At 41.8% G+C, this 17,009-nt stretch overlaps 1 protein-coding gene across 1 annotated transcript in view; it reads right to left on the bottom strand.

Annotated features, from left to right (window-relative positions):
* The window catches only part of LOC120053454 (GDNF family receptor alpha-2-like), a 74,426-nt gene that overhangs the window by 8,728 nt on the left and 48,689 nt on the right, over window positions 1–17,009 (bottom strand). The window contains exons 5-7 of the mRNA XM_039000612.1: window positions 10,451–10,563; window positions 9,104–9,244; window positions 3,814–3,980 (exon numbers count right to left, since the gene is read on the bottom strand). Coding sequence (XP_038856540.1) covers window positions 3,814–3,980; window positions 9,104–9,244; window positions 10,451–10,563 — 421 coding nt within the window. The remainder of the gene's footprint in view (window positions 1–3,813; window positions 3,981–9,103; window positions 9,245–10,450; window positions 10,564–17,009) is intronic.

The raw sequence follows: 17,009 nt of genomic DNA, 5'->3' as shown, positions 1-17,009 counted from the left end.
GGAGGCTCTGTTCACCCATGTATTCCGGCACTACGGGGTGCCTGAGGATATAGTTTCTGATCGGGGTCCCCAATTTACGTCTAGAGTCTGGAGGGCGTTTATGGAATGCCTGGGGATCTCGGTCAGCCTTACCTCAGGTTTCCACCCCGAGAGCAACGGGCAGGTGGAAAGAGTAAACCAGGATGTGGGTAGGTTTCTGAGGTCCTATTGCCAGGACCGGCCGGGGGAGTGGGCAGCTTACATCCCCTTTGCCGAGATGGCCCAAAACTCCCTCCGCCACTCCTCTACCAACCTAACACCTTTTCAGTGTGTGCTAGGTTACCAGCCGGTCCTGGCACCATGGCATCAGAGCCAGATTGAGGCTCCTGCGGTGGATGAATGGTTTCGGCACTCAGAGGAGACTTGGAACGCTGCCCACGTACGGCTACAACGTGCCATCAGGAGACAAAAAGCGAGTGCCGACCGCCACCGCAGTGAGGCCCCGGTGTATGCACCGGGGGATCGGGTCTGGCTCTCGACCCGAAACCTACCCCTTCACCTGCCCTGCCGGAAACTGGGTCCGCGGTTTGTGGGGCCATTTAAAGTCCTGAGGAGATTGAACGAGGTTTGTTATAGGTTACAACTCCCCCCTGATTACTGTATTAACCCCTCGTTCCATGTGTCTCTCCTCAGGCCGGTGGTGGCTGGTCCGCTCCAGCAGTCTGAGGTGCGGGAGGTTCCTCCGCCCCCTCTTGACATCGAGGGGGGCCCGGCGTATAGCGTAAGAGCCATCATGGATTCTAGGCGTCGGGCGAGGGGCCTTCAGTACCTCGTGGAGTGGGAGGGGTACGGTCCGGAGGAGAGATGCTGGGTACCGGTGGAGGACATTCTAGATCCATCTATGTTACAAGAGTTTCACCGTCTCCACCCGGATCGCCCTGCACCTCGCCCTCCGGGTCGTCCTCGAGGCCGGTGTCGTCGCGCTGCTGGAGCCGCGCGTCAAGGGGGGGGTACTGTCACGACTTCCGCCGAAGTCGGCCCTTCTCCTTGTTCGGGTGGTGTTCGGCGGTCGACGTCACCGGCTTTCTAGTCACCACCGATCCATTTTTCTGTTTCGTTTTGTTTTGTCTGCATAATTACACACCTGGTTTCAATTCCCCTATTATGTTCCCTATTTAACCCTCTGGCTTTCATTTCTGTTTTGTCCGTGATTGTTTGTTACGTTAGTGGTTGTTGTTATTTCATATGATGTTTTGTAATTATTCCCTTTGTGGAATTTTGCTGTCATTTTTGAGTAAACGTTTTGTGTTTCGCTCAACACCTGTGTCCTGCATTTGACTCTGCTACTTCGCCGCACACAACCCTGACAGTTAAGATGTGCCATTTAAATTCCAATCAGGTTTCTGCAGGAACATAGACACAGAAAAACAATATGTGGAACTTCCATACTGTGAGTGCTACAAAGACATCATAGTGAGTTTGTCATTTTCTGAGTCACTTGTACTTAGGCAGACAATTACAATGGGACATTTAAAACACCTTTTGATCCCCATTTACAAACAGCTGAAATGGCAGTGACATTAGGGACTCTATTCTACACACAGCACAGCCAGGCAGTGAGCAATGACTAGGGCAATGACAGAGTTGGTATTTTCAGGTCGTGTTAAAGTGCTTGCACATATCTATACAAAGGCTGCACCAACATAGCATTTACAACTATTGGACCACACATTTATCCCAATGGTTATGGCACAATGGATTCTTAAATAGATCTGAACACACCGAAACGCTTGCAAAACTGTTGTGGAAAAATACAGAAGTAGAGAACGTTAGTAGAATCAATATAATAATTCATATAATATAATAACATGTCCAATGGGAAATGTTTTTCTTGCTTATCCTACTTCCTCTGTAGGCTAAATTGCATTATTTTACTAAACTAAGTTAAGTTTAATTACATTTACATTTACATTTAAGTCATTTAGCAGACGCTCTTATCCAGAGCGACTTACAAATTGGTGCATTCACCTTATGATATCCAGTGGAACAACCACTTTACAATAGTGCATCTAACTCTTTTAAGGGGGGGGGGGGGTCAGAAGGATTACTTTATCCTATCCTAGGTATTCCTTAAAGAGGTAATTCAGTGAAATGCTTCTTCCCGAACCTCTCCATTAATAAATGTTAGCACCACTCTTAAGGCCTGTCCACTGAATTAATTGAAATCCTGATTGGTAGGGAAAATGGCATCTCATCCACATTATTCATTCCCCTATACATTCAACAGCCCTCAACAGTTTCACTTCCTGAAACTTTCCAGAGGGTTGAAAATACAGAAGTTGTGAACAGCGATAAGACAAAGTGATATGTCACCTAGATATCTCCTCTCCTTCGATCTTTTGAGAAGACATTTTGAGCACATAGTTATTGACTGAATAAGGTAGAACTTCCCGGACATTAGGCCATAGCTAACATTATTAAAGGAAGAATGAAGCTTTACAAGTAAACAAACTCACATAGCACAATTGACCTGTTAATGGTGATACCGAATACAGGGAAATTGACTTGAGAGGGAATTAAGCTTGAGCAGCACAGCCCAATTGGGTGTAATTCTCCACGGGCCTCATTTATCAATCAAAACTTCAGATTACTTATCAAGTGTCTGGGAAAGCCTGTCCAGCCATCAAACAGACAGCAGACTACGCAATTTCCTTTGCATAACAATTCCACTAACTGGACACCAGCATGCGTGTGGTCTTGAGCACACATGATATTTACAAGGCTAGACAGCCAGTCTTTTTCCAAGAGGAGTCATATCAGCATTCCCCCAGCTAATCTACGATGGAAGTTTGACAAGTTTTAATTGCCAAGCATAGTTGCTGCAGAATGAAGGGCCACCCAAAATGTCCCCACCGGCTCCCTCTCTAATTATAAACTTCCTGCTTGAGTAATCACACGTCTTATTGTTTCCTAATTACCATTTTTACAATAAATTAAGCATTGCACTGCAGCGAGAGAGGCACAGAGCGGTGCATCAATACGGACATACATACAGAACCTTTGGAGAAAGCAATTCAACCGCTCCCCTCTACCTCCTACTGTTAATGTTATCGGTGTGGCTTATTCATTAATTCTCTCCCTCACACCATTTTTAAGGTATTAATTTGCTGTCTTTATCACAATGTGGGTTATGTACAGAACAGTGTAAGAGATGACCATTTAATGGATGTGAAAGCCTGAAATTGCTCAGCATTCAACATCTTTATAGGAGTCTTTCCAAACATAATAATGATGCCAAAACGATGTTGTTTCTCAGCCATGCATGAAACATGGAATTATAAATATCCCTATATAACTCATGTAATAAAACCGAGGATTTTTCTTGTTTAATGCCGTACCAAGGTCCCAATTCGATCAAACACAGTAACTGGGTCTATGGGATAGGTCAAAAACATCTTCATACGCACATTTGGATTTATATACTCCACAGCAAATAGGACTGACATGATTATGTTTAATGTAGAATAGCAATTATTGTCAGTTCTATGAAATATCTGCAACATTCAAAATATTTCACCCCACTGAACATACCCATGTTTACCAGTTTTCATTGAATCTAGAGCAAGGTGATAAATGGGTCATGTTCATGAGGCACCTAAAGGAAAAAATTTACTGAAACAGGGAGAGACATCCTGGTATTGTCCATTAAAAAAACACTAATGCGTTTTCAGTTACAAAATGCTTTTAAAAGTTTTCCGTTGCGTGCCCGTAATAATGAACATGACCCTGGTAATTGGAATGTGGCAGCAGGTGCTATAGTAGCTGGTAATTTACCTTCCCGTTGGCCTCATCCTCAGGCTGGACGTCATTGGGGTTATCTAGAGGCTCTGAGGTGCTGATTGAGGTCTCTAATCCAGGCTTCATGGAGGGTGTCAATGGGACAGACTCAGCTTTGTGGGAGAGACTGTCTGTTCCATAACCAAATGCTTGAATGGCATTTCCTGTGGGGACAAAGAGATAAAGTAATTTGTCTTGACTGTCTTCCCAGTGTTGGGGCAGCTAACAGTCAGCTCTAAGTCAACTTTTTGGTCCTCTGCCCAATTTTGGGTGTGGGCGTTGATCTACCTATTTTTTGGTCAGTTAGTCCATGTGCAGTTCCTTAACAAGCAAGGTAACAGTGTTTTGTCAGTTGACTATTTAGCTTCACTTTGTTTTTTTGAGAGTTCCAAAGCTAAGTATTTAGCTGGCTTTGTTTTTTATTGGAGCTTACCTACATCTCTCTACAACAATCTACATCATCTGATTTTCACCGTATCATTTTGGATAACAAAAATCTTTATCTTTAAAATTATATATATTTTTAAATGCCTTCCTCACCATCTTAAATAAGCATGCCCCATTCAAGAAATGTAGAACCAGGAACAGATATAGCACTTGGTTCTCTCCAGACCTGACTGCCCTTAACCAACACAAAAACATCCTATGGCGTTCTGCATTAGCATCGGACAGCCCCCGTGATATGCAACTTTTCAGGGAAGTTAGAAACCAATATACACAGGCAGTTAGAAAAGCCAAGGCTAGCTTTTTCAAGCAGAAATTTGCTTCCTGCAACACAAACTCAAAAAAGTTCTGGGACACTGTAAAGTCCATGGAGAATAAGAACACCTCCTCCCAGCTGCCCACTGCACTGAGGATAGGAAACTCTGTCACCACCGATAAATCCACTATAATTGAGAATTTCAATAAGCATTTTTCTACGGCTGGCCATGCTTTCCACCTGGCTACCCCTACCCCGGTCAACAGCACTGCATCCCCACAGCAACTCACCCAAGCCTTCCCCATTTCTCCTTCTCCCAAATCCAGTCAGCTGATGTTCTGAAAGAGCTGCAAAATCTGGACCCCTACAAATCAGCCGGGCTAGACAATCTGGACCCTTTCTTTCTAAAACTATCTGCCGAAATTGTTGCAACCCCTATTACTAGCCTGTTCAACCTCTCTTTCGTGTCGTCTGAGATTCCCAAAGATTGGAAAGCAGCTGTGGTCATCCCCCTCTTCAAAGGGGGGGGCACTCTTGACCCAAACTGCTACAGACCTATATCTATCCTACCCTGCCTTTCTAAGGTCTTCGAAAGCCAAGTCAACAAACAGATTACCGATCATTTCGAATCCCACCGCACCTTCTCCGCTATGCAATCTGGTTTCAGAGCTGGTCATGGGTGCACCTCAGCCACGCTCAAGGTCCTAAACGATATCTTAACCGCTATCGATAAGAAACAATACTGTGCAGCCGTATTCATTGACCTGGCCAAGGCTTTCGACTCTGTCAATCACCACATCCTCATCGGCAGACTCGATAGCCTTGGTTTCTCAAATGATTGCCTCGCCTGGTTCACCAACTACTTCTCTGATAGAGTTCAGTGTGTCAAATCAGAGGGCCTGTTGTCCGGGCCTCTGGCAGTCTCTATGGGGGTGCCACAGGGTTCAATTCTTGGGCCGAATCTCTTCTCTGTATACATCAATGATGTCGCTCCTGCTGCTGGTGAGTCTCTGATCCACCTCTACGCAGACGACACCATTCTGTATACTTCTGGCACTTCTTTGGACACTGTGTTAACAACCCTCCAGACGAGCTTCAATGTACAACTCTCCTTCCGTGGCCTCCAACTGCTCTTAAATACAAGTAAAACTAAATGCATGCTATTCAACCGATCGCTGCCTGCACATGCCCGCCCGTCCAGCATCACTACTCTGGACGGTTCTGACTTAGAATATGTGGACAACTACAAATACCTAGGTGTCTGATTAGACTGTAAACTCTCCTTCCAGACTCACCTCAAACATCTCCAATCCAAAGTTAAATCTAGAATTGGCTTCCTATTTCGTAACAAAGCATCCTTCACTCATGCTGCCAAACATACCCTCGTAAAACTGACCATCCTTCCGATCCTCGATTTCGGCGATGTCATTTACAAAATAGCCTCCAATACCCTACTCAATAAATTGGATGCAGTCTATCACAGTGCCATCCGTTTTGTCACCAAAGTCCCAAATACTACCCACCACTGCGACCTGTACGCTCTCGTTGGCTGGCCCTCGCTTCATACTCGTTGCCAAACCCACTGGCTCCAGGTCATCTACAAGACCCTGCTAGGTAAAGTCCCCCCTTATCTCAGCTCGCTGGTCACCATAGCACCATAGCAGCACCCACCTGTTGCACGCGCTCCAGCAGGTATATCTCTCTGGTCACCCCCAAAACCAATTCCTCCTCCTCTCCTCCTCCTCTCCTTACAGTTCTCTGCTGCCAATGACTGGAACGAACTACAAAAATCTCTGAAACTGGAAACACTTATCTCCCTCACTAGCTTTAAGCACCAGCTGTCAGAGCAGCTCACAGATTACTGCACCTGTACATAGCCCATCTATAATTTAGCCCAAACAACTACCCCTTCCCCTACAGTATTTATTTATTTTGCTCCTTTGCACCCCATTATTTCTATTTCTACTTTGCACATTCTTCCATTGCAAATCTACCATTCCAGTGTTTTACTTGCTATATTGTATTTACTTCGCCACCATGGCCTTTTTTGCCTTTACCTCCCTTATCGCAACTCATTTGCTCACATTGTATATAGACTTATTTTTCTACTGCATTATTGACTGTATGTTTGTTTTACTCTATGTGTAACTCTGTGTTGTTGTAAGTGTCGAACTGCTTTGCTTTATCTTGGCCAGGTCGCAATTGTAAATGAGAACTTGTTCTCAACTTGCCTACCTGGTTAAATAAAGGTGAAAAAAAAGTAAAAATTAAAAATCTTGGAGCGGAGAGAAAATATCTGCCACATGCAGGATGTTCATCCACATACACCACGGCCAAAGCCCTTGACTCATAAGGGAACTCACTCAAACCTTTTTGATCAATTTACAACAACAACATGACCTACTAGTCCTGTATTTGTTTGTCAGTAATGTCCAGCAGAAAGGCACACCATGAGATGGAATCTTTTAAAAGCAAATGAATGAACACAAAATACTTTCAGGGGGGAGGGAGACAAATACATCTCCAGTCAGCTTTTCTGATGGGTGGGGGTAAACCAGGACAAAGTACCTTTTCACTCTGCTTGTCCATTTCAACAGAACACGTGTTTATTTCTGTTCAGGCAGAAAGAAGGCAAACCGTGTAATTGCTTGGCAACCACCTCCATTATAAGGTCACCGCACAGAGATGACTTTGAATAGATTTGTGACTGATCAGACTCAGAACATTCTCAGACAAAGCAAAAACTGCACACACACCCCGACACATACACCCTCACACACACACCGACACATACACCCTCACGCGCACCCCGACACACACACCCTCACACACACCCCGACACATACACCCTCACGCGCACCCCGACACATACACCCTCACACACACACCCCAACACACACACACCCACACGCACGCACCCCGACAATAACACTCTCACACACATCCTGACACATACACCCTCACGCGCACCCCGACACACACACACCCACACGTACCCCGACACATACAACCGCACACACGCCCCCACATACACCCCAACACATACACCCCCACACGCACCCCAACCCATACAACCCTACACACACCCCCACACACACACACAAACACACACGCCCCCCGACACACCCGCCCCCACACACCCCCCCACATGCACCGCCACACCCACCACCCACACGCACCTGACACACATGCACACATACTGTACACACACAGCATGTTGTAAAGACATATTGACTTCAGAAGACATTCCATGGGTGCTCGGATATCTCGGCCTTGGGTTGGTTACAATACAAATCTAGGAGGAATGGCAAATCTGTGAAGAATATAATGCTTGTGATTTCTGAAAGCCTAGTAAATTATCTTAAGGTCTGTAATAAGATGCTGGTCAAGTCAAGAGAAGAGTGTTGTTTTCATGCATCTGTTTGCTGGGGTGGTAAGATCAACCAAAGAGGTGCTGGTGGAATAAAAATATAAATCACCAAAGTTGGCTAGAGGGCTCCTTCAGCGGATGCTTTACTGCACCCAAATGTTCCACCGAGTGATTAAGCTCACTGCCGACAGCAATTCAATTTTTTAATGACTTCAGATACGTTGTTTTAACCCTATTGCTATTGCCTGCAGGGAGGAGGCTGAATACGATTAGCTTGTTATCTAATTTTACATAATACGTACCGTCTCTGTGGACTGTTATGTCCCCCCACTTAGTGTATAAGAGCAACGCTTAATCTATTTCACTCTATCTTCTCCAGTTCCTTTTGACTGCAAAGAGGAGATGCTGCATGTTGTATTATTTTCCAAGACGCCTCCTCAACTACAAGCCTCATCCCTCATCTTGCAGACTCAGCTAAAAGTGCACCATGGCAATCTATTGAAACGGTCTGAAAGCATTATGCACACAATGGAACATGTTAAAAGCAACGGTATGTTGTAATTCTGATGACATTGCATGGCACATCATAGTGGTGAGGCGGTACCCCTGACATTTGACTACTAAATTGTGTCGTCAGGATGCTGTTCCTGTTCTTTCGCATTCCCATGACAAGTTTTTTATTAGATTATATTTTTTTCACAGACTGATAAACACTAATATCTAACGGAAAATGTGGAAATGACATGAAAATAATGGCCTTATCCCATAATCTGTAGAACAATTCTTATCCAAATGTTGGGGTATTGAGGTGTAATGGCTTTAGAGGTATCTTGTTATTTCAAACCAAACACAATAAGTGGTCAAAGAGGTTTGGTTGGTTTGTTATCAGACTTAGAGATTGATTCTAGCAATGAGCTGCGGAAAGAAAGGAACATTGATCTAATGTGAATGAAATAACTGCTACAAGACCAGCCAGTCAATATTACCCATACACCACACACCTCACAGAGTGCCGCGAGACATCGCCTTTAAAAAAACAAAACACAGACCCCAAATCTGAAATCTAGCTCAGAACAATTCAAATAGATCAGATGTGCCAGTTCACTTTCAGTTTCGAGGGAAACACACTACCGATTTGAACGGTGGTTATTTTCAAATCAAATCAGTGGTGGTCTTGTATGTGTTACAAAAAAAATTGAAATGCAAGCGTGACTCACTCAAGCACATGTTCTCTGTGAAGTCCTTCAGAAAGCTCTGACACTCCTCTTCCTGGTTCCCACTTCCTTTACAGGTGCACCATGGGGAGACAGTCCAGTTGGTGAAACTGCCGTCCACGTAATTGGGAGTCATATCTGTCCCTATAAAGGTGAGAATAACGCTACAGTTACAGATCATTCACAGGCCACCAATGGATAATAATGGACTACATTTACTATAAAGAGTAACGCTTACAGTATGTTACTCATGGCAACAGGGACTATTGTACCACGGAGGCAGAGGTAAGATGAAGCCAGGTAACAGTAGTATGCTGATTGATTCTTGTTTCAGACGTGGAGTGTCCATCCGGAGAGAGCTAGTCATATTAGTTTAGAAAGATGGAACCAAAAACAGCAATTCTGTTTGATAATGCCTTCAGGAGAGGAGTGCTTTATTTGTGGAAAGACACCTCATACTGTGTAGTCCAGAAGCACTAGCAAGGGTAATGGAATGTCCGTTTATTTACTTATTTATTTAACCTTTAATTAACTAGGCAAGTCAGTTAAGAACAAATTCTTATTTACAATGACGGCCTAACCCGTCCAAGCCGGATGATGCTGGGCCAATTGTGCACCGCCCTATGGGACTCCCCAACACGGCAGGATGTTATACAGCCTGGATTCAAACCAGGGACTGTCGTGACACCTCTTGCACTGAGATGCAGTGCCTTAGACCGCTGCGCGACTCGGAAGCAAACCTAGGGAGTTTACTCTTGAGTTTACTCTAGAGATACAGTATGTTTGACACATTTATAGTAATTATCAACAGTTCAATTACAGACAGGTGGTAGTGGTAAAGTTATTGCTATGCTGTCTCTAAAGGGTATTGTAGGTTCACTCAAAGTAGTCAAAAAAGACCTCATTTTGTCTACCTCATTGATCGTACTGAATAGTGTCAACTCATTTCCAAGGTGCTATCAAATGTCTACTGGTATGGAAGAATGTCTTTGCTGCACCAATTGTCCTTGTTCTATTTGAAGAACATTACTATATGTGTCATTAAATGTTTAAATGAAGTAAACACTCTTACATCATCACCTCCACTTAGCCATTGATCTGCAATGTGTTTGGGGGGAGAATAAGAGGAGCGGTATGGGTATCACTTTACCTAAAGTATGCAGGTATAGTGCATTATAATGTGGTTATAATGAATTATTAGACTAGTCATGAGCATGTTTTAACACCCTAAAATGTCTTATGTCTTAAGCCTTAAAATAATCCACTGTACAAGGTCATACATGCTTATAATAACTAATAAAGCACTATGCCTCCGCGGGGTATGTATAGATAAAAGTCCCATGCACTCACCAATGAGGCCGGCGTAGGAGGCCAGACAGGCCTGGTAGTTATCCTCATTTGGGCAGCTGCTGACCGTATGTTGAGACACCATACAGTTCATGTGGAAATCTGCCAGTCTAGATCTGTGCACAAACATAGTTGACTACATCAACAACACACACCCTGGAAGTGCGATATTTCCTATGAACTGATTCACTCACAGTTCAACAGCCGACTACTACGTGTAAATTTGAGCATATACGCTGAATAAATGTCCAATTAGCTAAAGAAACGTCTAATAAATGTCACATTTTCACTTACCCCCGCATGAGGGTGCATCATTCACATTGTTGGCACACAACATCAGACCTGGGTTCAAATGCTATTTGAGGTATTTAAATTACTTTCAAAGACATTGGAATTAAGTATTTGGATATTTCTTATTTGAAAACACAATATTGGAATGTATTTGGAAATACACTTGGAAAGAGTTGCCACGTATTTGAAAATACTTAAACACACACTGTATTTTCAAATAAAAATAAATACTCCAATACATTTGAACCCAGGTCTGTTTGATATTTTAAAGAATTTATTTGGAATTAAATATTTTCATAAGAATTTATTTGAAAATAATTTCAAATACTTCCAATAGAAGCTGATTTGGGCCACATTATTTGAAAATACTCAAATACAGAAAATACAGTGCCTTCAGAAAGTATTCACACCCCTTAACTTTTTCCACATTTTGTTTGTGTTAAAGTGAATTTAAAATTGATTAGATTTAGATTTTGTGTCTCTGATCTACACACAATACCCCATAATCTCCAAGTGGAATTTGAAAAGCTGGAAGGTCTTCAGACATTCAACCCCTTTGTTATGGCAAGCCTAAATATGTTCAGGAGTAAAAATGTGCTTAACAAATCACATAATAAGTTGCATGGACTCATTCTGTTTTCAATAATAGTGATAAAAATGTTTTTGATGACTACCTCATCTCTGTACCCCACACATACAATTATCTGTGAGGTCCCTCAATCAAGTAGTGAATGTCAAGCACATATTTAACCACAAAGACCAGGGAGGTTTTCAATGCCTCACAAAGAAGGGCACTGATTGATGGATGTGTAAAAAAAAAAAAACGTGACCGAATATCCCTCTGAGCATGGTGAAGTTATTAATTAGACTTTGGGTGGTGTATAAATAAACCCAGTCACTACAAAGATAAAGGTGTCTTTCCTAACTCAGTTGCCAGAGAGGAAGGAAACTGATCAGAGAGTTCCCCATGAGGCCAAAGGTGATTTTAAAACAGTTACAGAGTTTAATGGTTGTGATATGAGAGAACTGAGGATGGATCAACAACATTGTAGTTACTCTACAATACTAACTTAAATGACTGAATGAAAAGAAGGAAGCCTGTACAGAATAAAAATATTCCAAAACATGCATCCTGTTTGCAGCAAGGTACTTAAGTAACACTACAAAAAATGTGGCTAAGAAATTGACTTTTTGTCAATACAAAGCATTATATTTGGGAAAAAGCCAACACAACACATCACTAACTAACACTCTTCATATTTTCAAGCATGGTAGAGGCTGCATCATGTTATGGGTACGCTTGTTTTTTTTAGGATAAGAATAAACGGAATACAGCTCAGGATAGGCAAAATCCTAGAGGAAAAACTGATTCAGTCTGCTATCCAACAGACACTGGGAGAAAAATGCACCTTTCAGCAGGAAAATAACCTAAAACACAAGGCCAAATATACACTGGAGTTGCTTACCAAGATGACGTTGAATGTTCCGAAGTGGACTAGTTACAGTTTTGACTTAAATCGGCTTGAAAATCTATGGCAAAGCTTAAAAATGGCTGTCAAGCAATGATCAACAACCAACTTGACAGAGCTTGAAGAATAAAAAATATATATATTCTGCAAATATTGTACAATTCAGGTTTGCAAAGCGCTTAGAGACTTTTTCTACCACTGCCTTTACAGAGTATTTTGTGTCGATCATTGCCGAAAAATCACTATTAAATCCATTTGAATCCCACTTTGTAACACAACAAAATGTGGAAAAAGTCAAGGGGTGTGAATACTTTCTGAAGGCACTGTAAGTATATAAATAACAAATAGTCAATAGTACTGTATTTTAACCTGTGATTCAATCTATTTGCACATTGTCAACAATGCAGCTTTTAAAGGTAATTTCCAATTGAGGCGGTTGTCATGGTCATCTCAAGTGCTACCCAACTTGGCTCTTAACTGATAAAAATAGTGTGTTTTTGTTTATGTGTGTTTATGATAAAAGCTTAAATGTATTCATACCTGGAGGGTGGCATCACTAATCCAGTTAAGTAGGTTTATTGGAGAAGCGTGTGCACAGTTGTCCTGTATTTCCAAATCACTGACGCCCACTAAGATGGAGTGATTCGCTTGCCCTCATGCCCTCCCTATCCAACTTGGACTTATTCATGTTACCCTGCCCCGGCCCTTCTTTTTTTATATATTTTTTTATTTCACCTTTATTTAACCAGGTAGGCCAGTTGAGAACAAGTTCTCATTTACAACTGCGACCTGGCCAAGATAAAGCAAAGCAGTGCGACAAAAACAACAAAACAGAGTTACACATGGGATAAACAAACGTACAGTCAAAAACACAATAATGGCTTGAAGGCCAAAGGTAATTTTATTTATTTAACTAGGCAAGTCAGTTAAGAAGAAATTCTTATTTATAATAACAGCCTACCGGAGAACAGTGGGTTAACTGCCTTGTTCAGGGGCAGAACAACAGATTTTTACCTTATCAGCTCGGGGATTCGATCCAGCAATCTTTCGGTTACTGGCCCAACACTCTAACCACTAGGATACCTGCCGCCCCAATGATTTTGACTATGCAGCCCTTGTTCCACACCCTTGCAGCATAATAAAGTTGTTTCAGAATACTGTTTACTGTTGACTGTGGAATCTTAAGCAGAAGGTGAGATGTTTTTGGGAATTGAGATGGTTGAGGGGTGTTGGAATCCATCTCATATCCCTGTTAATGAATAATCAAAGAATACAGGACAACAACAGTCCCATGCTTATTATATTCTGTCCTCCACATCTCAATGAGAAGTGCAAAGGCTGAGGATTTGTCTGGAGGAAATGATCAGGTAACACTCTCTGCAGCCTGGATGCACAGAATAGGCCCACGAGCAAACCCACTCTTCCTCACTTCATTACTCTGGCTCCATCTCCTTCCGCTCCCTATCAAATCACCCAGAGTGGCTCTCAAAGTGACATGTTGCGAACATCACATCTAAGCCTTGTTTCAGGGACAAGGGCTTTGTGCACCTCTTCCCCCCTCTTCTCTACAGAAAGCCTCTCATCTTCTTCCTCTCTGACTGGAACAAATTGCTTGTTCCCTATAACATACCATCACAGCCTTTGATAAAGAGAAACTGAGGTGTGTGGAGACTGAGAGACTTCCCAGCCTAGCCATAACGCATCCTCTCTGTTCTACATCTGAAAAAACAAACAGTCATCACTAACACTTTCCATGTGGATGTTTCCATGGACAACCTGTTCATTGCTCAAAAACACTTTGGACAATAATATGTGTCTGCATCAGGTGTAGAGGCTGTGGAAACGGACTGCATGTTTTTATTTTAAAAACAGTCATTTCAAGTTTAGAAAGGTGTCCGGAGTGTTTGGACAATAGTGTTCCAACATCGAGATGCAGAGCATTTTATGGCTGCCACAGCTTTTCCATTATACCTTGGCAGACAGCTCACTACTGAAATGACAGGCTATCTGCCTCTCAGAGTGTTATGGCCATTTCAGACACTCAGCCCTGGGAAGTGGCAAAGGGAGCTCCCGTAGAGGTAGACTCCTTTGAAAAAGATTTGACGCTTTAAACACAGTAATTCAGTCAGTGTTGAGTGCCTATCCATCTTGCTCAACCGTAATAGAAAACTAATGGCTTTTAACATGGAATTGTATTCCTTATCGCCACCGATGACAAACATTGAGTCAAATCAGATGAATGTCTAAAAAACATTTCCTCATGAAGGAAGGGAAAATGTCAATTATCAACTGCTAAGATGTGGTGGCTTTAATAGCCTCTCAACAGCGAATATCTTGGGGAAATTATATCTTTGGGAAACATCCTCTCTACATTTGCTGACATGTTTGACCATTTCAGTAATATTGGACATATAATTTTTGATTTCCTGGATAAGCACTACCATTATCATTTTACATACCTTGATATAACACTAATTTTAAGTGTATTGCTCATAGATGACTCTCACATACTGGCTCTAGCCTTCATTTAGGTCTAGCGACGATAAAACAAACAATTTGACATTGAATGGACACATGATTGCAGATGTGTCTTTGCTTAGTCATAGAAACAGGGTGATACATTTGCTCTGTGCCTTTGTGCAAACTCACAGTTAGGAAAGTTGACCTAAACTTTATCAATGGCAAAGGTCATTGGTCTTTTGCCAATTCATCAGTGCTAAATGCTGATTGAAATAATAGAAGCTGACAATAGATGGGTTGTTCTCCATTCCATTTTTTCTTTATCTGGTGTACTGCATATGGACTATTCAACCTACAAAAGGATGAAGCATGCACATCCACAATGATGGAAAAGTCAAAAATAAAGCATTTCAACCATATCATAATTGTCCATTTTCATCTCAGTAAAATAAGCTTCTTCAAAAATATATGTCATTGTCTCAAAGTCCTGTGTTACAAGCCATTCTAGCATTGCCTTTTAGCTGGTTGCTGTTGTCCCTGGCCTTCTCTATTTAATCAGTGTCAGTAGACAGTTTCACAGCAGCTTCGGGCAATTGTCCTTTGATGGAACATCAAGAGGGCCCATTTATTTGGAAACACAAGGCTATTTGACTACACATTCATTGGGACACGTTCTCAAGACTAAAAGGGCATATGGGCATGTGGCTTTCAGTCAAAGGCAGTGCTGTGTTGCTGCAGTTCACTTAAGTTGCCTGTGCACTATAAGTACTGCTCGCAGAGAAATCAAAAGTAATGAGGCTAACCATTTGATTTGACGTTATTTAATTAATCCTTTTTAATTTGGTGCTCTTCTTCAAGTCTGATTAAACATTTATTTTTTGGGTGACCAGGAAATCACAGGCAATTCAACCATTGTTTTCCTCCTCCCTCTGTTCGTTCCTGACATCATGCAACCCCCATATTTTGTGATGTCATGAATGAATGCTAAATTAGCTGTCAGACAACACAGCAACGGCTAAGCTATTTGGTGAGGGTAAGTAGATTACTCAAGGTTATTGGCACTAATAGTCTCCAAACAAGGTAAACAAAACACTTAAACTTGGGTAAACAAATCTATTAATATATGAACTGTCCCTGAAATACAAAAGGGAGTTACACAGAATAATGATTATGACTAATTAAATAACTATCCGTCACTTTAACAACATTCCTCAGTTAGGGCCCGATTCTGACCCGAGTTATGAGCACGTAAATAGAACGTAATTCCCTTTTTATGCACTTTTCTCTCTATGCGTATTCTGACCTTGAACTTAAGCATGAGAATATTATGCTATTCACCTGCTATTCGTTTTGGGTGGAGATTGAATAAATGAAGGTGTGGCGGATGTGTGTTTACAGATACCCCGTATTCTGACCTTGACTTAATTCCCTAATAATTCCACCACCTTTACATGTGAGGATTCCATGAATAAGGTCTAGTGAACCTACAGTACTGGTTCCAAGTGGAAAAAGCATCTACTTTCTTTTTTCTGATAGAAATAACAGCATTCTCCAGACACTGTCATTTACAACTTATAACAGCTATTGATAAGAGCTAGGTAAATGAGTAATCCGTTTGGATAAAGGTAATTGTAAATACAAATTATACTTGTTTTAGATATATTTTACCTTATAATCGCTGGAGACAAATGTGAAACCAGTCATATGGCAGCAAACTGAAGCATATCAACATAACTTTCCCACAGTAAAGTTTATGAAAAGCTGTGCCATTATGCAGAATTTAAATTGTACGGCCTTTTAACTTGCAGGGAGGGGGAGTCTTGAATGTCTACCTCGACTTTCTCGGTTTCATATTTCTATCGTGTAAAAATTTGCCACTATCAGTATCGACCGTCAGTAGGCCTCATAACCACACATAGTCAACTGTCAATTTACTGTTAGTCCCCTTCAGTTGGTATAGCCTACATTTTCATTCCATTTAATTACATTGTTTCGTTTACCTTCATTTGCCTTCTTTATAAACGCCGTCACGGTCGTGTGCTTGTTGCTGAGGATCATTAGTAACAGTTGATAATATAAAAAAGAGACAGTCTAATTAAATTGTTCTGGAGTGGGGAGCAGACCAAGCCATAAGAGTTTGAACCCGACAAATGGCACAATACTTGGCTGTGTCATCACACAGTTCCTGGTTAGTGCAGGCAATAGAGGAGGATATAGCCAACTATTGTACACTATTCTTTGTACACTAATCTTCCAACATTACCGTGGGTTAAAGAACTGAATGTTGAAATATTCAGAATTAATCAACCACCGTTTTCTTTCTTTCATGCATAAAGGTTTCA

Source organism: Salvelinus namaycush, chromosome 1, assembly GCF_016432855.1.
Source record: "Salvelinus namaycush isolate Seneca chromosome 1, SaNama_1.0, whole genome shotgun sequence".
Classification (NCBI taxonomy): Eukaryota; Metazoa; Chordata; class Actinopteri; order Salmoniformes; family Salmonidae; genus Salvelinus; species Salvelinus namaycush.
Note: the sequence above shows the minus strand (reverse complement) of the source record. Positions and strands in the feature narration are given on the sequence as shown.